Source organism: Chiloscyllium plagiosum, unplaced genomic scaffold, assembly GCF_037043375.1.
Source record: "Chiloscyllium plagiosum isolate Xiang-an unplaced genomic scaffold, Cpla_swu_hap1 HiC_scaffold_22, whole genome shotgun sequence".
Taxonomy (NCBI): Eukaryota; Metazoa; Chordata; class Chondrichthyes; order Orectolobiformes; family Hemiscylliidae; genus Chiloscyllium; species Chiloscyllium plagiosum.
This window is the reverse complement of record NW_028270160.1, coordinates 22,162,964-22,185,146: the sequence shown is the minus strand read 5'-3', so window position 1 is coordinate 22,185,146 and position 22,183 is coordinate 22,162,964. Positions and strand designations below refer to the sequence as shown.

The following is a 22,183-nucleotide window of genomic DNA, read 5'->3' as shown; positions in this document are numbered from 1 at the left end:
TTTTTAGTTTTGTGATGTGGGCAGAAGGAATGCAGAATCTAGCTCTGGTGTCAGAAACAGGGCAAGTCCAGCGTACTCCACTGGAAAACTGCAGGCTGATGGTGTTCATCATAAGGTCACAGGAACTCAGGAGCAGGAGTAGTTCATTTGGCTCCTTCAGATTACAATGCTATTCTAGTTCAGGATTGATCATCTATTTCGATGCCATATTCCTTCTGTACCCTTGATGTCATTAGTAACTAACCAATCAATCTCTGTCTTGAATTTACTGAATGACTGGTTTCCACAGTCCTCTGAGATAGATCATTCCAAAGACTCATCATTCTCTGAGTGAAGAAGTTACACTTTAACTCAGTCATAACTGGCTTGCCTTTTATTCTGAGGCTGGGTGCTCTGGTTCTAGCCCCAGCAGTTCCTTTCTGCATCTACTGTGTCAGAATTCAGTAAGTTACTGTCATATCATCTTTCTTTCTTCCAAACCCCAGAGAGCACAGGCCAAGAACCTTCAATATCTCCTCATTGGACAGTCCCATCATCCCTGAAATCAGTTTGGTCAACCATGCTGCATTCTTTCTATGACAAGCATATCCTTCCTTAGATAAGGGGGCTAGAACTATGCCCAATACTCCAGGTGTAGTCTAGCCTCTGTTCTATACAACTGAAGCAAGATTTCTTTGCTCCTATAGTCAAATCCTCCTGCAATAAAGGTTTGCCTTCTGAATTGCTTGCTACACCTGCATGCCAACTCTCAGTGACTTATGAATATGGACACCTAGGTCCCCCGGAAGTCAATACTTGCAAATCTCTGACCATTTAAAAAGTATTTTATATTTTCATTTCTTCTACAAAAGTGGATAACTTTACACTTGTTCCCATGATATTCCATCTGCCATGCTCTTGCCCACTCACTCACTCCTGCCTGCAACCTCTTGAAGACACTTTTCATTCTTCTCACAACTCACATTCCCACCAGGTTTTGCACAATATTCCACCTGGGAAATATTACTCCACATCTAAATCATGGATACAGAGATTGCAAACAGCTGGAGCCCTAGCAATGATCTTCATGACACCCCCTGGTCACTGTCTGACAACCTGAGAATAAAACCATCTCTTCCTGCTATCTGCTTCCTACCTGTTAACCAATCTTCAGTCCATGCTGGCATATTACCCCCAAAGCCATGCACTATAATTTTGTACACTAACTTCCTGCATGGGATGCTATCAAAAGCCTTCTGAAAATCCAAATACCCTGCATCCATTGGTTTTCCCCCTGTTGATTCTGTTAATAACATTCTTTAAAAAAAACTTTAAGAAGTTGTCAAACATGATTTCCTTTCATAAATCTATGCTAATTATGTCCAATTAGGCAATAGTTTACTAAATATCAAATATTTGCTTTTTATATAGACTCTACCTTTTCTTTCCCTATTACAATATTAGTGTATATTTTCTTTTTTCTCTCCACCCATTTTTAAAGTAGTGGAGTTACTTATGCCACCTTTGCAGAATTAAGAAAAATGTGAAAAAGCGATTACCAATGCATCAAATATCAGAGGCTGAGGAGTGACCTTATAGAAGTTTATAAAATCATGAACGGCATGGATAGGATGAATAGCCAAGGACCTTTCCCCAGGTTGGCAAAATTCCAGAACTAGAGGACTTAAGTTCTTTTTAAATCTCTCCCCTTCCACTTCCACTAACAGGGGTGGCACAGTGGTTAGCACTGCTGCCTCACAGCACCAGGGTCCCAGGGCCGATTCCAGCCTCGGGTGACTATCTGTGTGGAGTTTGCACATTCTCCTCCTGTCTGCATGGGTTTCCTCCAGGTGCTCCGGTTTCCTCCCACAATCCAAAGATGTGCAGGTCAGGTGAATTGGCCATGTTAAATTGCCCATCGTGTTAGGTGCATTAGTCAGGGGCAAATGAGTCTGGGTGGGCTACTCTTTGGAGGGTCAGTGTGGACTGGTTGGGCCAAAGGGCCTGTTTCCACACCGTAGGAAATCTAATCTAATTTAAACTGAAGGGGCAACCTTTTCACACAGAGATTGGTGCATGTATGGAATGAGCTGCCAGAGCCAGTTAAAAGGGATCTGGAGGAGTATATGAATAGGAAGGGTTTAAAAGAATACGCACCAAATGCTGATGAATAGGGCTAGATTAATTGATGATATCTGGTTGGCATGGACAAGTTGGACCAAAGGGTCTGTTTGCCCACTGTGGAGCTCTACGACTCTATGTCAGGTGCAGAAAAGCAAAAGTGTATTGAATATTGTGAAAGGTTGTAAGAAAGGCAAAAATGAAATATGAGAACTGATTTGTGAGTAGCATAAAAGAGAACAGACCAGTCTTTTAGAAGAGGTGTTTTATTAAGAGGTGATATAAGATTGTGAGGGAGCTTGACAGGGTCAACAGAGAATATTTTCCCTCATAGGGGAATGCAGAACTAAGTGGAACAGTTTCAAAATCATGGTGTCCCACTTTAAATACCCATGCTAAAGGAATAAAGAAAAATAGCAACATTGAATAGTAAACTAATTGGTTAATTATTTGTTGTCATTGTGAAGTAGAAAATGGAGCTTGTACTTTACAGAAGAGGCCTAACACCAACTCTCTCAGAAAGCATTGTTTTCCCTTGTTTAATCTTTTCTTCTTCTTTTCTCTCGGAATTTTGTTGCATATTAAGGTTTTAATTCTTGTGATGATTCTAGATGCCTTTTCACAAAAGATTACAAAAACATTAAGGGTTGTTGACCGGCCTACAAATTGTCATTTTGAGATTGCTGTTTTGGGCTGGCAATAAATGCAACCAATATTTGTACATTAGTGAAAAATCCACACTGCTGTCCCATAATTCATCTGCTTCTAAGAAAATAATATAAATCTCTGGCATGTAAATGAGGTTGCCCAAACTCAGCTGAGGTTACATTATATTTACAGTGTATTATTCAAATGAAAGGAGTGCGTGCAAAAAATTTTACAAATGTAATATCTGACTTACAAAGAAAATTACAAACCTTTTCTTCTATTAACAGAGAAAGTCCTGCATTTGTTATATTTTCTAAAGAATTTGATTAGTGTAGAGTTTTGAATCATTGTTTTATCTGTGATTTTTTAAATATAAATATTAAATGCATTGGCAGTGTTTTTGAACAAAATAAATTTCTTGTATATAATTAATGTTAAAAGTCTGAGAAGGTTCTTTGTCAAGGAAAATGTGAAGCAATGAATGAAAAATTCTCAGAATGCTTTGACAAATGCAAATAACAAAGCGTTTAGCAGAACAGAAGTATTTCTTTGCCCAGACTAAAAATATAACAGAATCACATTTATGTTAATTTAGTGCAAGGCTGATAGAAACTGAGCAATACTTCACGGTTAAAAACCAAAAGAATGGCGGATATTGGAAATCAGAAACAAAAACAGAACTTGCTGGCAAAGCTCAGTAGGTCTGGTAGCATCTGTTGAGAGAAATCAGAGTTAACATTTCAAGATCAGTGACCCTTAGAACCGTTCTGAGGGAGGGTCACTGGACCCGAAAAGTTCACTCTGATTTCTCTTCACAGATCCTGCCACACTTGCTGAGCTTTCCCACCAACTTCTGTTTTAGTTTTTAATAGTTCAGGATTCCCTACAATTTCTGAAAATGACAGGAAAATTTTGTCATTTAAAGTGAATAAAAAGCACTTTCATTTTGTTGAAAATTGGAAAATTTGAAATAGCTACAGACAGATTGGATCTGAAATTCAGAAAGGTCAATGATGCCAGAAATTAACTCAGGTTTGCATCAGCCTTTGGTGGACTTTTCAGGTTGAGGTGCCTTGGGCACTAGACCTATTGTAAAATGTCAAAACAAATTAGCCACTATGTTTTCAAATACCTAGGTCACACATCCTTGGCTGAACTCCACTACTGCTGATGTAGCTAAGTATCCAACCTGGATTCTATGGAAGGATACTGAATCTTCTGCCCTGGAAGTACTTGCAATGGCTCACTCAAGCCTTTATGTCAAGCCATGCTGTACTATTTCTGGTTCCTCGCAATTTTTCAGCTACTTCATTGTGAAATGGAGTATATATTGAAACACTTGGATTTTTAGGAACAATGTTTTATGAAAAATCTGTTACGCATTAGTTGTTAAATTGACAATACAATGGCATAAATTGAATCAAAGACTTTGCATGCCACTTTCACGTAACCTCAGTTTAATTCAAAACATAGTTGACTGTTTTGGAATGTTCCAAAAAGAAAATATATTCATACTGTTTTAATGGCTGAAAAGCTACTAAGTACTTACAAGGAAATCAGGCTTAGAATATATTTCATAAGTACCTTGCCAGATTTGTAAACAGATAGATTTTTGCAATAATCAATAATAAGATAACATTCCATATAAAATACAAGTCCAATGCAATATATACTTCAAAGTGCACACAATGTTCACCATAGCAACACTAACATACTTTTATAGGCCTGTTCTTACTCATTGTTCAACCTCCCTGAAAAATCATTGGGAAGGCAAAGCTAGATGTTTATTTATCCAACTGTTGTAAATAAGGTATTACTGATTGTAAAATGCCATTTTAATTCATCAATGGCAAAGACTTGGTAGGAAAGGCACATGTTTAACAGACTGGTTGCTCTTTTTTTGAAACTTGTGCTACAGCAGGTCTGGCCAATTGCAGATAAATCTGGTTAACATAAAGAGCTATCACAAATGTCTCTTGTGGCACAGTGATTGTGTTCCTACCTCTGAGTTCAGGTTCAAATCCCACTTGCTCCAAAGGTGTACAATGCCTCTGAACAGTTTGTTTAGAAAATATGAAAAAAGAACTATGTCTAGAGTTATCAATATCATAAATCAGTGCTAGTGAAATCCTACTGCCAGCTAACATACTTTATTTTAATTAATTAGGAGTGATAAATTTGACATCAGATATCTGAAATTGTGCAGAAACACTAAAGGACAGTGTCATAACAACTCTAGGTGCCAATGTGAATAAATTTGTATAAAAATAAATAAATGTGTTTTGTAGGTGTCCAACATGAATGGTAATAGGTATATTTGAGGAATGAAAGATTAAAATACATGTTAAGTTGGTTTGAGTGCCATCACTTGATACGTGTGTGTTTCCCTTTTAAAAAAATAGTGCAATGTCACACATATGCTAATTACATTGTGTGCAACGAAGCTCATGCTACAGCCAGAACAATTAAACATGCCATTGGTATCTTGAAACAGAGCTTCACTTGTATAGACTGATCAGGGCAGCCTTTCAACCGATCCCCTCCCAGGGTTTCCAGGATAATCATCCTCTGCTGTATGATTCACAGCTTCCATCTGGAAAGAATTTCCAGCATGTTTCTCAATAAATAGAATAGCAAAGCCATTGCAGAGGGTATGCAAATGAGGGCTTAGCAAAGGTGTCAGCAATGCAGCTCAGAGGATTATATTCCAGGCAATGGTTCTACACATCTTCCAAGAAGCTGCATAATTTCTTAAAATGAAAAACCACACCAGTTTAGTAGTGATGCCCCAGTCACGCTGTTTTAAACTTTCAGACTCAATTAAACCTTTGAAAATTAAACACTTAAGAACAGAAAATGCTGACAACGCTCAGCAGGTCAGATAGCACTGAGTTATGCCAAAGATCATTTACTTGAAAGATTATTCTTTTACTCGCTCCACAGATGCTGCCTGACCTTCCCTAGTGTTTCCATAACTTTCTCTTTTAATTCTAATATCCAGCCTTCACAGTGCTTTGTTTCTTTTAAAAAAAAGTATTTAATTTACAATTCACATGAACATTAACAAATACAATTTGAACATCCACAGTATGACAGCTAAAATGACTATGGCCCCATCAATGGGTTACGGGCTGATTTATGAACTCTTCCAGCCACTGTAGCCAGGGGTGTATTTCAGACATTCAAGTATTTATAAATGGTCATAATTCCAATAAGATGTGGTAAAATCAGTGTCATTACAATATTAAATGACAGTCATTTGAAGACAATTTTAAACCTCTGCACTGACAGCAGACAATCTCAGCAACAGACTGCAAATTCTGATTTTTCCAATCACAAGTAGCAAAATTATGGTGCAGTGGAAAATCAGAATTTGCAGTCTATTGGTGAGATTGTCTGCTGCCAGTGCAACGGTTTTAAATTGTCTTCAAATGACTGTCATTTAATATTGTAATGACACTGATTTTATCACATTTTATTGAAATTATGACCATTTATAAATAAATTTAGGAACTGAAAAATTTACAAAGATTTTTTTTTCCATTTTCCTCAACTGATAATCATGTATAATTCCATTAGCATTGACTGCACTTCAATACCTCACTCAACTGAGCATTCTAGATCTGTAAGCCCAGATACTGATTGAAAGTGTGCACATGCACTGCCACCCAGACACACACACTCAAACCTGAACATACCCACAAAAACCCATATATACATATACACCAACCCCATGTACACATATACCAATGCATACATGTAAACCTGCAGGTGCACTTCCACCTCATATACTGCACATATTTGAGTGAATATAGATACAGACACTCACATAGAAATTTGCGTACTTCAACAATAGCTAGTGAAACATGAAATACCACCAGGACTCCAGATTCAGAAGTTCTACTCTCATTTCTGATAGATTCCATCTTTGCTGGAGTGGGGAAAGAGGGCAGGATGTGAAACTCACATGAGGGAAACCAAATCAAGAAGGATCGTCTAAGCTCTGCCAAGTTCAAATTGACCCTATTTTCACTGAAGCAAGGTGGTCTGTTTCTATTTGTGACATAGTATTTTTCAGAATAGATGTGCACAAAGGGTGGACAAGGACTCAAGTTTTTCATGTCTCTCGTTCTTTAAATTTTGAGAAACTCTGAAAATAATCATTTCCAGTTTCAATGGTTGCTTGTGGATGTAGGCCTGAGGGGTATCATGTTGCCATCCCTGCAAAGTTTCTCCAGCACTTCCAAATAATACAATGATATTATTTAGACAGAGAAACAGAGTTAACGTTTTGAATCCAATATGACTCCTCTTCCAATTTCACTTTCTTTGAAAGGTCTGAAAGTTGTTAAAGGATTAGTTGTCGTGGATGTGGAGCTATGAATATTTGTGTTTTTATATTGTGTTAGGTGTTAGAAGAGACTTAATTTCTTTTTATCAATGAGTTTCTTTATATATAGTGAAGTTTGTAATGGATACTTTAAAATGTTATTTCATCTCAGCATATTTACTGAGAACTGTCCACATTGAATACTGGGAGAGATTGCATGGAATGTGTAAGGTGAAAGAGTAAAGGAGTGGGAGCATAAGTTGACAGTAGCCAACATGGGATCATTAGGGGCCTGGTGATGAGCGTAGAGTCCTGGGGTCAGCATATGTCTGCACTAAGTTAGTGTAGGTACCAGAAGGGTGGGTGGGAATGCATCAGGGATCCTGGATTAGAATGAAGGTTATGAAAGACCATGGTGAGGGGAGGGGGTAGGTGATGGTAGGGGAAGGAGTAAATGAAGATTGCAAGGGGGGGGAGGAGTGGAGGGCTTAACATTTCTTATTACAGTTGGGAATAAGTTCCATGCACAGAGTGGGCCTTTTATACAACCTGCATTGTCACTCACAAGTCCTTGTGGCTACCTCTGCACTGTGCCAAGGGGTCAGCATGCCTGATTGCTGAACCATTCCAAAGCTCACCACGCTGAAAACCCAGACATTCGGGGCTGTTTCTCCTGAGGCAGATGTAGAAAGCCAGACTATTTCCGGAGTTGGAAGCAAATAGTAGGCTGTCCTTTTCTTCTGCAGTTATATTGGATAGGAAAGAAGCTTGGATTGCTTTTGTAATTTATCACAGATATAGTTAAGCTCATTTCAAGTATTAACTGGCAAAAACAAAGACATAAATTTCTGGCACTCAGGAGCATCTGGCAGTGGGAAAAAGGCAGCATTAATGGTTCGAGTTCAGTGACTCTATATCAGCACTCTGCCAGACCTGCTAAGTTTCATCAGCATTTCTGTTTGTGTTTTAGATCTCCAGCATCCACAGGTCTTTGCTTTATTTTTATATTAATTGGTGTAATTTCCCATGACAGGTTTAGACAATGCCAATATAAGACTGTTTACCACCATACTTTTAAGTCGCAGAAAAAGAATTCCAATCCAAGTTTTCAGGTGCCGATTAAGAAAGCTTTTAGTCAGAACTTTTAAAGCAATCCTCAAAATGATGAGTTAATCTTTCTACTATCCGCATTTTGATCCAAAAATGCATTAAATTCACAACTTTTGCTAACTGAGGTGAGGAGAATCTTTTGGCATACTGCACCTCAGAGGTCAGTGGAAACTCAGTCATATTCAAGACAGACACTGACAGATTTCCAGATATTAGAGATCTCAGCGGATATGGAAAATTACATTAAGGTTGAAGGTTTGCCATCTAGTTGAATGGCAAAGCAGAGTTGAGGAGCTAAATGGCCTCATGTTCCTATTTCTTAAGTTCCTAAAATCCCTCCAAGGCATATGATATCAATTCAATGGAATTCACTCATCTTTATCATGGAAATCATTTGATGATTTGCCAATGGGAGTTGCCAGCTGTCTCCTAAAGAAATCACTAAAGAACTTGGTTAAATGACACTAAATTTCAATACAGTCCAACACTTATAGCAATAATTAAATCATGTCTCACAAACTTGATTGAGTTTTTTGAAGAAGTAACAAAGAAGATTGATGAGGGCAGAGCAGTAGATGTGACCTATATGTGACTTCAGAAAGGCATTCAACAAGGTTCCCCATGGGAGACTGATTAGCAAGGTTAGATCTCATGGAATAAATGGAGAACTAGCCATTTGGATACAGAACTGGCTCAAAGGTAGAAGACAGAGGGTTGTGGTGGAGGGTTGTTTTTCAGACTGGAGGCCTGTGACCAGTGGAGTGCCACAAGGATGGTGCTGGGCCCTCTACTTTTTGTCATTTACATAAATGATTTGGATGCGAGCATAAGAGGTACAGTTAGTAAGCTTGCAGATGACACCAAAATTGGAGGTGAAGTGGACAACGAAGAGGGTTACCTCAGATTACTACAGGATCTGGACCAGATGGGCCAATGGGCTGAGAAGTGGAAGATGGAGTTTAATTCAGCTAAATATAAGGTGCTGCATTTTGGGAAAGCAAATGTTAGCAGGACTTATACACTTAATGGTAAGGTCCTAGGGAGTGCTGCTGAACAAAGAGACTTTGGAGTGCAGGTTCATAACTCCTTGAAAGTGGAATCGCAGGTAGATAGGATAGTGAAGAAGGCGTTTGGTCTGCTTTCCTTTATTGGTCAAAGTACTGAGTACAGGAGTTGGGAGGTCATGTTGCGGCTGTACAGGACATTAGTTAGGCCACTGTTGGAATATTGCGTGCAATTCTGGTCTCCTTCCTATCGGAAAGATGTTGTAAAACTTGAAAGGGTTCAGAAAAGATTTACAAGATGTTGCCAGGGTTGGAAGATTTGAGCTATAGGGAGGGGCTGAACAGGCTGGGGCTGTTTTCCCTGGAGCGTCGGAGGCTGAGGGGTGACCTTATAGAGATTTACAAAATTATGAAGGGAATGGATAGGATAAATAGACAAAGTCTTTTCCTTGGGATCGGGGAGTCCAGAACTAGAGGGCATAGGTTTAGGGTGAAAGGGAAAGATATAAAAGAGACCTAAGGGGCAACCTTTTCACACAGGGGGTGGTATGTGAATGGAATGAACTGCCAGAGGATGTGGTGGAGGCTGGTACAATTGCAACATTTAAGAGGAATTTGGATGGGTATATGAATAGGAAGGGTTTGGAGGGATATGGGCCAGGTGCTGGCAGGTGGGACTAGATTGGGTTGGGATATCTGGTTGGTATGGACAGGTTAGACCGAAGGGTCAGTTTCCATCTGTATTACTCTATGTCTATGACTCTAATTGTCACTATTAATCATTTGTTAGTACAGGTGAGTACAGATGAAAAACAGACATATTTTATCAATGCTTTTCAACAATATAAGATCTTTTTAACACAGAGAAAATTCAACATTCCACATTATAGTTTTGAATCTTATGAGTGTGTTTGAAAGGAAGAAAAAAGCTTAAAACAGAAATTGCTTAGACAACTCAGTTAAGAAAAACATCTATTTTACTAATACTGGGATTAAAAAGAATGGTATATACCATCACTGCACCATTTCTAATAAGAAATAGTTTGAGTCAGCAAATACCGAACTATTTCAAATACCAAAATGATAAGCAGGCAAAAATACCATGAGTTATTCCAGATGCAAGTGTTTCTGTGGAGCTATAACCATTGACAGTCTCCTTGGCAGTGAGATCTATCATCTGATGTAGGCGGAGTTTCCGGCAGTAGATGGAGGCAGCTTCAGGCTCAAGAGCAATTATCAACTGTTCTGGACAATCAGGAGATGCAAGACCAGCCTGTGGAGGTGAACGGTAGAGGAAGATTAGTCCTAAATAAGACACATCTAGAAACAAGAGGAAACCATTTGGCCCATTAAAGCTGCACTGCTAGTTTATTAGCTGTGATAGTCTGACCTTTTCAATTCTCTAACGATATTTATACAACTTGTCATATACAATTTTCTGGAAAGACACTTTGTTCACTGTCCAGATCACTGAATTGTAATACACCTTTCATTTCTCTTAATATGCTCACGTTCAAAATATCAATCTCACTTTTAATTAATTTAGTTGATTTTATCACTGGTTTTCAGAGCTGTATGTCTATATTCAGATAATGTTTTGCACGCATAGATTTTTTTTCTGACATTCCTGTTGATTTTAAGCTTTGAGTTTTGACACCTTTCCCCTTTATTCTCCTGCTATCGGGAAGAGTTGCTCCCAGTGTACCCTGTGACTTCCATTTATTATTTCAATCACCTTAATCAGCTCACTTCTTACCCTCCTCATACTAAGGAATGTTGTCCTGTCTCTCATTATAGTGTAAGCCCAATCCCTTCATTCAGTTACAGATCTGGTAAGTCATTGCCTGACTTTAATAATGCATACACTTTTTACTGTACTATCATAAATTAAACACAATATTTCACCACATCTATGGGCAGGCAATGGCCTAGTGGTAATACTGCTAGACTATTAATACAGAGACCAGGTAATATTCTGAGGAGCCAGGTTCAAATCTCATCCCTGCAGAATATAGAATTTGAATTCAATAAATATCTGGAATTAAGAGTCTAATAATGACTATGAATTGATTGTTGCGAAAATCCCAAATGAACTCCAGTAAAGAGAATTTACAGTCTGAAAGGATGAAGCATACTGTTGTATGATGTTGAGGTGCTGGTATTGGACTGGGGTGACTTCATCTGATAAAGGAGCAGCACTCTGAAAGCTTGTGATTTTAAATAAACCTGTTGGACTATAACCTGGTGTTGTGACTTCTGACTTTATCCTACTGTGGTATACATTTATAAATTTTTTTTAGCTAACAATATAAATGGATAAATGCAACCTGGATTTTGTATTCAATCAGCACTTCAATCATAATGCTTCTGAAACTGATCACTTCTCGAGTCCATCCATGTGTAGCTAAATGTGGCAATCCAGAAGCTGTGATTAATGATTCTACATTTCTCTACAGGGTACATTGTTGAAGGCTTTGCATTGTGATGCAGTTGTTGCTTTGAAACCTTGTACTTTTGTGAGGTAGATGGTAATCAAAGAGAGAAAAAAAACTTCTAGTTTCTAAGAAAACTATAAGTGTAACTGCTATTAGAAATCAAGATTTCTGGATAAGCTGAAACCTTGTGAAAGGAAACAGAGTGCCCTTAGAACTGAGTTCTTGATGATGATGATGATCTCAGTGGCTAGGTACAGGGAAGTTGAAGCAGACTGAGGCCAGATTCAGAAACACGCAGAAGGCAAATGTTCATTCTCAGCACATATTTTTATTACTTGAAGATAACATTAATGGATCTACACTGTCAAGGCCATTATTATCAAACGTGAGAAGGCCCTACAGACAGGCGCCTTTTTTGGTGAAAGCTAAGAACTCTGATTGGTTAAGCGTTATTGGTTGGAAAACAAGTTAAACCAGCAACAGTAAGTCTAGGGTATCATCCAATATCAGTTTAGGAGCTAGGACAGTCAATAGCTAGAGACATCCAGAGTGAGGGGATCCATTTCATTACAAACTGGCAAGTGGGTCACAGTCAGTCCAGAAAGCCCAGTGCAAACAGCCCAGCTATTAAAAGTCAGTTTGTCAGGGACCTATACAGATATCCATCTCAGGTCGGGTCACTCATCAATTGGAGCGGTCCGCCCAGTTGGTTGAGGGTGTGTTGTGTCCCCAAGTCCTAGGGATTTGGCTACTAGAAGGCATATTTCTATCTCCTATTTCTTAACAGTTCTAACCATTCCTCTACTTCAAGAGCAGTTGCCTTATGTGTCCACCTTCCGCCAGACATTTTGCAAAATCTGAAACCCAAAGGGCTTTTGTGAAGCTGAGTTTGTTTCCCTAAGCCAAATAAAATTGCAGTGTCTTCGAACTGAAGACTAATGCACAGAGCTTGTAAAACATTCCCAACGTAAACAGAACCCCATTAAATTCCAAGAACTCTCTCTCAAACTATGTTTGTAAATAACAGGCTGCAAAATACTTTAAAAACTTAATCATTACATTCCTGCATAGACACAGACCAAACACACATCTTACTAGTTCAAAATCCAAAACTCCAAAATAAATGGAATTACAACATAAGAATCACACATTTATGTCACAGTTAGTCATTATTTCATTGAAAAATGAAACAACATGTAATAATTAAAGATTTCTGAATGTTTGACTATAAAAGTTTTTACACTTACACAGTTTTAGACAGAAGCAGCCACAATGACAAAAACAAAACTAATTTCAGATGTGTTGTTAACATATGTTTTGAAAGGGATAGTTCTTGCATACTTCAATGTTTTGGCTTAACATCAAAAGATTTGAAATACTATTATAACGTTTAATTAGCCCAGTTTATTACAACTTCCTGCTAATTAAATATAACCCCAAATAAAGAATAATCACATTCCAATCATTCATTCTTCTTACTGCTGCTGAAGACTCCTGTTTCTGTTTACTACTTTAATTTGCTGTTCTGATGCATTCCATGCAATAATATAAATTGAATACATTTTCATTCTTTACTGAATAAATGTCTAATTTCAAGTTTTGTATTTAATTGTCCCCCCAGTTAAATTTTTTAAATTCAATGTTACGCTCTTGGATCTAATGTGGCTATCAGTTAGAGCTGAAATTGACATCATGATTCTGATTTGTCAGACTTCAACTTGATGTGCCGTTTTATTGGTGCTAAATTATATTGGGGATCAATTCAAGTTCAAATAAATTGATTTAAACAGGGTTCTATCTCTATAGTATGTATTTTGAATAAAGATTGGTGCACTTTGTGTCTTCCACTGTGTCTCACACCTGCACACACACACCATGGGTGCTGGGGATAAAATAAACAGTACCGCACTTCGGTGGTAGTGTGGGGGTTAAAATAAAAATGAAAAAAAAAAGAAAAAAAAAACTGGCAAAAAAAAAGAAAAAAAAATACACAGGAGGGAGGTGGAGTGCATAAAAGAAAAAAAAAAATACACAGGAGGGAGCACTTTGTGTCTTTCACTGAAAAAAGAAAAAAATAGTATGTATTTTGTTCCTTCCTCTGAAACCTCCAGATGCAGCACATGATATCAGATTACAATCCAGTACGTGTGCTGTGTTGTTCAGCAGGACAGAAAACAACTATAGGTTTGAGGGAGACATTCTCTTAAAATCAATATAATTAACAAATAATTTAGATCTGGTCTCGGGAGAGGTTCTTTTTTAAACTCCACAGCAGCACTTAATTCAGGGTAGCTAAAAAAAACATGCTAATTTCTGAATACATATGACATGAAATGAACTGCCTAGGAAGTCAATGGGAGCCCAAAGTTATAGCAAATTCATGAAGTGAGATTTTGATATTTATCTCAAAAAAAAGTTTAATAAAGACACAAGTGAGCTGTGGTATATTTCCTAAAAACTGGGACCAATAAGATGAATCACAAGTATTCTTTTTAGTCCTATACATGATAACCTTACAGTATTGGTAATTAAACTATTTCTGTATTAAACATTCTAGATTGAGATCTGTTCATTCTGAATTGAATAATCTGAATTGAATCTGTTCATTCTTCTGAAGTTAAGATTACACTTTAACTCATACAGCACAGAAACAGACCCTTCGATCCAACCAGTCTATGCCGAACATAATCGCAAACTAAATCCGTCCCACCTGCCTGCTCCTGGCCTATATCCTTATGTCCATATCCAAATACAGTCAACACTGTAATTGTACCCACATCCACCATTTTCTCAGGAAGTTCATTCCACATGTGAACCACCCTCTGTGGAAAAACATTTGCCTCTTTCGTCTTTTTTAAATCTCTCCCCCTCACCTTAAAAATGAGCCCGCTAGTCTTGAAATCCCTCATTGAAGGGAAAAAACAACTACCGTTAACTCTATCTATACCTTGCATAACTTCTCGTGGTTCATCAATAATCCTCGTCAGATTATTCTACATTGCATACATTAAGTTTTATGTCTAATTTAAGCATTTGAACTTGTTAGGATTGGTTTTTGCTTCTCATCGTCTCATTTTCTATCACTCATTAAACACAGCCTGTGGCTGGTACAGTATGGTACAGGCTGTGGATATCCACAACCATACAGTCAACATTATCTCAGTAGGTTAAACAAAGAATTGATTCAATTTCAATCTGGAAGCCTAGTTGGAACATATCAGTTCCTTTTCCAATGTAGTGGAGCACAGCTGGATAGCCAAGAAGTGTACATTATCTCATCAATTATGCTGATAGACTTCTTAGACTTTTCAAATTATATAGATTAAGTTCACTTAGTATATCCTTTCTGTAGAGAGTGATACTCTGCAACCTTCATAAAATTAACGAGTAGATTGCTACATTATAAGGATTCAATAATTATAATCAAAATATATGAAATATGGAAGGTAAGTAAAATATGCGCGGTGGACTATTTTTCCCTTGTTCTCATCAGTTGAGTTTTTCAGTAAAACATTTTTATTTAACAGAATTCTCATCTTCAAATAATGGGCATCGAAGTCAGTTGACAGATGCTCAGTTCAACACCTCCTCTAAAAATCATTAGATGAAACAAATATTACAGTTGCCTTGGCATATTTTCCCAACTCCTGCTCTGCAGTTGATTCAACAGTTATTAGGTTATCCCATTTTATTAACAATGATCCAGTTTGGAAAGACTCATCCACACATTTCTCTCAATAAATAACTGTGTTGCAGTTTTATTTAGCTTCATATTGAAATTCCTCAAGCACAGTATTCCTTTCAGTACTGCAGACACTTTTTTCTTTACAGTTTAGAAAAGGTTTAGAAACCATTTATATTTTCATTCAAATCAGAGATGTTTTACCAAGCTACTTATTCTCTTTTCAACATGTTTTGGAAATGGATTGAATTTAAATGAAAGTTTCCGACTATTTAACACTACTCATTTTAAAACTTTCCATTTTAGACACGACACTTCTTTTAATTTGTTCGTGTAATGTGGGCATTACTGACCAGGTCAGCATTTATTGCCCATCCCTAAGTACCAAAGAGTAGTTAAAAGCCTGTCTCATTGCTGTGGGCTTGGAGTCGCATGTAAGCCAGACCTGGTAGGGACGACAGATTTCTTTTCCTAAAGGAGGTTAGTCAGCTATTTGAATTTTTATAATAATCAACAGCAGTTATATTGTCACTTTGAGACTAGTTCATTGTTCCTGACTATATTTTATTATTGAATTCAAATTTCATCATCTGCTAAGTTGGGCTCTGAACTCATGTCCTCAGGACCTGAGGTTCTAGACCATGAGTACAGTAGTATTACCGGCACACCACTGCCTCTCCATTAGATTAATAAAACTGACCATTTTACCATAAGCCTTCAATAACAAAATTATAATATTCTATTTGCAGGAAGGCAGTGGTGTACTGGCATAATCCAGTAATGTCACTAGTACAGTAACCCAAAACCCCAAGCTCATGTTCTTGGTAAAGGGGTTGAAATCCCATCATGGCAGATGGAGAAATTTGAAATCATGAGAAACATGGAATAAAAAGCCAGTCGAATGGCAACCATGTAACAACTGTTGATTGTCATAAAAACCTACCTGATTCACTAGTGTATATTAAGAAATAAAATCTGACGTCCTTCCCTGATCTAGCCTACATGTGACTCCAATCACACAGCAATGTGGTTAACTCTTAGTTGACATTAGAGATGGGAACTAAATGCTTGTCTAACCAGTGATGCCCTCATTCCAAATATCATTTTTTTTAAAAATTGCCTTTGGAGCATTGCTTTTGCATCTTGTGATTTCTTTACATTATTTTGAAATTTAAACCTACTTCCCCTGTAATTAACAAGCAATGCCTATATGTGTATTCTGAATACTGAGGATAGGTCTTATGCCAAAAATGCAGGCAAATGAAAGACATTGAAATAAATCTCTGCAAGAAAGTTATCCAAACAACAGATGAAAATTTAGATCTGTAATAGCCTAAACAATTTGATTCTCAACATGACATTCAAGATGGGTGTATATGAAATGTTTTTAGTGCAATTTCAATGTCAACAAACCAATGACAGAATTTCAATAGTTTCAAAATTTGTTTAATCATTTTATGGAATGCTTTAGAAATAGTTGTTGCCCTGAAAATTTAACCTGTATTCTTACTGTAAGTTGGCATTTAGCATTGCATCAGTATCCTTAAGTATCACTGAAAATGGATTATTTCATAAATTTGAATATTTAAATGTATTTCGCTATTGGATTCTGTCGGCAAAATTAGAGAAATTGGTGACTACTCTGTAAGCTTTTGACAATTTTGGCTCAGAACTAGCTCGTCCAAATTAGCATCTCAAGTTACCATTTGGAAGCCTTTTGTTATCAAAATAACTAAGATTAATTTTGTGTACTCTCTGGTAACAAACAATAAACCTGTCTGGTATATCTTTGGAAGGCAAAGAATGTTTTCTTAATATCATACAAATGCTAGAAATATTTCCAGGTATCCAAGTCCTTGCTAATCTATCACCACAAAGCCAGCATTTCCAAGTCTGAAAACACAACATAGAATCATTGGTTCATTCATTCATACAAAAAATTCTCTGTGACTGACAACAAAAGATGCAAAATAAAACAGAAAGGAAAAGAAAATAGATTTAGCACATTACTGTGCTTGCTGTCTTCATTTCTTATTCATTTTTAAAGTGACTTCCTCCTTATGTTTACTGTCAATATTAGTATATTAAACTAATTGTGCATTCATCAAACCATTACTGAGATTTGACTGAATGTGTCTATAAAAACAAAGAACATCTGTTAATTTTACAAACATATGGACTAATATTCTGCAAAACTTTCACCTGTGTGCTGCATGTGTGTCAAGACACAAGTCCCCTGCTACAGTTACATGGAGCCTTTGACTTGCAATATTTTAGTGCCCATATAATTATTGTGGTCATGCTTATTTCTGTAATATAATTTGCAAAGAAGATATAAACTTTAAATATTAACTAATGCTATAGAATCCCAATAACATTCTTCCTCAGACATGTGGAGTTAGTAACAAGTGCACCTTGTAAGAAAATCTGAAATAAGAGTAGGAGTAGACCATTCAGCCCCTCAGGCCTGCCCTGCTATTCTGTTACTATATCCCCTAGTTTACGTGTCCCCTGCTAGTGGAAATATATTTTCAATATCTACCCTATCTAATTCCCCTACAGAATCCTGTATGTTTCAATAAGATTATCTCTCATTTTCTTTACCTCTAATGAGTAATGGCTTAATCTCAGACCAAAAGATATGACTATAAGATATAGGAGCAGAAGAAGGTCTGACCAGTTCTTTGTGTAGTTTTAGCAAATCTTGCAACTTTTATACTCTATTCCCTTGAAATAAAGGTCAACATTCTAGTTGTCTTCCCTATTACATATTAACTTGGATGCTGGCTTTTTGTGATTCATGCATGAGAATTCCCAAATCCCTTTGTAGCTCTCTGCAGTTTTACTGCTTTAAAATATTCAGTTCCTCTATTGTTTCTGCCAAAGCACATATCCTCAGATTTTCCCACATTATATTTCATTTGTCAATTTTTTGCCCACTCACTTAACCTGTCTACATCGCCTTGTAGACTCATTCTGCCTCACTACTTGCCTTCTCACATGTTTTTGTTTCATCCACAAACTTGGCTACAATAAGTTTACTTCCTCATCTAATTCACAATTACATATTGCAAATAATTGGCCTCAGCACTGCTTTCTGTGGGACTCCACCAGTTACGAATTGCTGTCTTGGAAAACATCCCAACTCTGTCTTCTAAAAGTTAGCAAATCCTCTGCTCATGCTAATATACTATCCCCAATACCATGAGTTCATATCTTGTGCAACAATGTTTGATGTGGGACCTTAAAGAATGCCTTCTTGCAATCCAAATACACCACAACTATTGGATCCACTTTACTTACACTGCTCATGATTCCCCAAAGAACTCCAGTAAATTTGTCAAACATGACTTTTCTTTCACAAATCCAGGTTGACCCTGCTTGATTGTGGTAGTATTTCTAAAAAGTCGTGTTATTTCTTCCTTAATAATGAACTTTAGCATTTTCCCAATGACAGATGTTAGACTAAATGGCCTATAGATACTTGCTAGGAGAAAGTGAGGACTGCAGATGCTGGAGATCAGAATCAAGAGTGTGTTGCTGGGAAAGAACAGCAGGTCAGGCACATCCGAGGAGCAGAAGAATCGACATTTTGGGCATTTCAGTGATGAAGGGCTTATACCCGAAATGTTGATTCTCCTGCTCCTCGGATGCTGCCTGACCTGCTGTGCTTTCCCAGCAACACACTCTCGACTATAGTTACCTGCTATCTGTTTCACTCCCTTCTTGAACAGGGATGCCCATTAACAGTTTTACAATCCACTGTAACCCTCTTGGAATTCGGTGACTTCTGGAATATTCCAACCAATGCCTCCACTATCTTTGCAGCAATGTACTTTAAAACCCTTGGATGTCGGTCATCAGCTCCAGGCTGCTTGTCTGCCTTTAATTCCCTTAGTTTGACAAATACTTTGTTCCTCATGATACAGACCATTATAAGATCTTTCCTTGTATTCCCATCTTGATTATTTGTTATCTATCAGATGTTCATGGTGTCCTCCACCATGAAGATCGATGCAAAATATTGGTTTAAATTATCTATCCTTTCCTCGTTTCCACCATTCCCCAGTTATATCAGTTAAGGGTCTCTAATTTATTTTAGCTACTTTCTTTTTTTCCTTATAAACCAGTAGAAGGTCTTGCTATATGCTTTTATATTTCTTGCCAATTTATTTTCATAATCAATTTTTTCTTTGTCTTAGCATTTTATTCATCTGCAGCTGGTTCATAATAAATTCCGATCCTCAGGCCTATCACTAGGTTCTACTGCTATGTATGCCTCAGACAGAATGTTGCAGGTTGTCTGAGCAATCTAACTTCTTACATGTGGTACTGTTGATAAAAATTGAAACAATCTATGGGTTCAATTCGCCACTGGATTAAGAAGCACAGTCCACTTCTCTCAGTACATAAAACATACCTTGTAGGCTGCCTGCCTCATGAACTGCTTTGCAGGTTGCTTCCATATAGCTGGTACAGTAATGACCCATCGAATATCCGGGTTTCCAAATTGTGAACCAGCCTGGTCACTCAGCTCCTAAAAATAGAATGATGTAGGTGACAGCTTCCTTGTTTCTTCATTGAGAATTCTACAGCAAAATCCTGGCTATAAATTACAACATGATTTCTACATGTTTACAGCCTGCACACATCAAACTTTATTGAAAAAACACATTCTGTTGTGAGGGGCCATAGAATGTTGGCACTATTACTAATTATCAGCAAAGCAAATTCTACATATATATCTGCATATTAACATAAAATAAGCTGTAAAGATTTGAAACATAGTTATTGTCGTCTATTTTTGGATCCACTTCTTTTGACTGTGCAGTGGGTGATTATTGGGATATAGAATTATAAAGATAAAAGTGTAAAGGAATAGCACTTTGTGAAGGTCAATTTGACTGCTCTGAATTACACCTTTACTGGCAAGAATTACCTTACAAAAGTGAGTCCAACATCTTTTCACAACTGAAGATTACCACAGGTGTTTGAATGAAAGCTTCTTTGTTGATGAGAACTATCAAATTTCTAAGAATTCCAATGCTGTTTTAAGTATGGTTGATTTTCTTAGTCTGTAATTATCCTTTGCACAATCACTTAGGAAAGGAAATGGATCCAAAAAAGGCAACAATAACTTTCACAGTTGTTTGTACATTAACAGATGCATCCAGTAGAAATGCCACTAATTCTTTTGATTGGCAGCATCAAGTTTTAAAATTGTTTTGAACAACTGCAATATCAAATCTTATTGTAACAGAGAACAATCCAGTCACAATACTTCATAAAGTAAAATACTCAGCAGCACAAGTTCAAAATAAACATAATTTTCAACATTCCATCAAATCTACCTGATGAACGTAACATTAAGAAGAAGATCCTATTGTATATAAGTTCTTTGTCATTTCTAACACACCTGTAATGCATGGTCTTTAAAGAACATTAGAGCACAGGCAAAGATTTCAATAGCCTTGACCTTTTTTCCATTGGCAGCCTCCAGTTCTGTTTCAATTGTGAGATTCTAGAAGACAGTGAAAGAAATAAATGCATCACACGATGATAGTTCCATAAATGACAATTTCCAAGCTTTCACAGAGTTAGAACTCGATCCAATCACAGAAAGTGCATTCCACTTAAAAGCAATTTCTTCTCAAAAGTAATTTATTCTATATGATCAAACTGCCATACTGAAATCTTTTTGAGTGCATTTAGTTTTCAGAGTAATATCTCTCTATAGTTCTCAGGAGAAATTGGGTCTCTGTGGCCTTGCATAAAATGTACAATATACAAAGCATTGCATTCAATAGTAACTGTATACACAATTGAAAAGGTCCAAGGGCAACTTTTGTCTTCACTGCATGGATCGCAATCTGCTGTGGTAGATTGCTCATGATGCAGAATGAGCCCATTTTTATTCCTTTAAGCACATACCAGGAGGAACTGCAAAATTAATCCAAAAATATTCTCCAGACAAAGATCAAAAAGCCTTTTCAGTATGCTTTGGCTTTCAAATAGATAAAGCTTATCTCCAAACTCAACGCAACATTCTTGTCCTATTACATTCTTAATTTGCTTTGGATTGATAAAAGCTGTAATTTTATGCTCAGTTCTGATACCACACTTTCCAATGGATTTGAATGCTGTTGAATGGGGGCTGAGGAGGATTACCAGAATTGTTCGAACAATGTGGGTATTTAGATACAAAGTTAGACGGTAAGTGCAGTGAAGCGATAGACATTGGTCACTCCTGAGGTATCTGATGGACAGGCCTGTTACTCAACCTGCAATACATCAGTCCTTTGCAGTGGAAACCTTACAATATTGACTTAGAGTGAGACATACCCTGGTGTAGTAGGTCATTCCTCTTCTGCAGCACTGGTTCGAGTTGCCCATGGAGTCTGACCTCTACCACCTCACTTTCCAGGTTGCCTATGTCAGTTGGGATGATTTCTTGTTGCCTCCTATAGGGAAGAAAATCTTCCCTAGACTTCTGGACAGTCTTCAGGAGGACCGCAGTGGAAGCATTGCTAAAGCATGGTGCTTATTTTTGCTTGGTCTAATATTTCCAGGGAGGGATGCAATTGATGACAAGAAGTTGAATGATGCTTCTAAGTTACAGAGAGTGAACTGCTGTGTAGGTACCTTTTAACTGTTAAATTTGGTTCTTAGAGAAGGGTAATATTTCCTGCCCAACACCCATAATATGTAGCATTTACTCCACACATGCATATGCATGAAATGAGAAGAACTAATTGCGTGGAAAAGTTTGCCCCACACACAGGTGGACAACCCTCCTGAATTTCTGTTCACCTTCACATGTAGCCAAAAAGAGATAATATTCCCAATCACTGTGTGTAAGGTTGTTACAGACTGC

General features: G+C 37.3%; 1 protein-coding gene across 7 annotated transcripts in view; it reads right to left on the bottom strand.

Annotated features, from left to right (window-relative positions):
* The window catches only part of hspa12a (heat shock protein family A (Hsp70) member 12A), a 265,691-nt gene that overhangs the window by 14,492 nt on the left and 229,016 nt on the right, over positions 1-22,183 (bottom strand). For all 7 annotated transcript variants that reach the window (XM_087998838.1, XM_043712818.2, XM_043712820.2 and 4 more), the window contains 3 exons: positions 20,726-20,830; positions 19,730-19,846; positions 10,294-10,465 (listed from right to left, as the gene is read on the bottom strand). In XM_087998838.1, the coding sequence (XP_087854964.1) occupies positions 10,294-10,465; positions 19,730-19,846; positions 20,726-20,830 (394 nt within the window). The remainder of the gene's footprint in view (positions 1-10,293; positions 10,466-19,729; positions 19,847-20,725; positions 20,831-22,183) is intronic.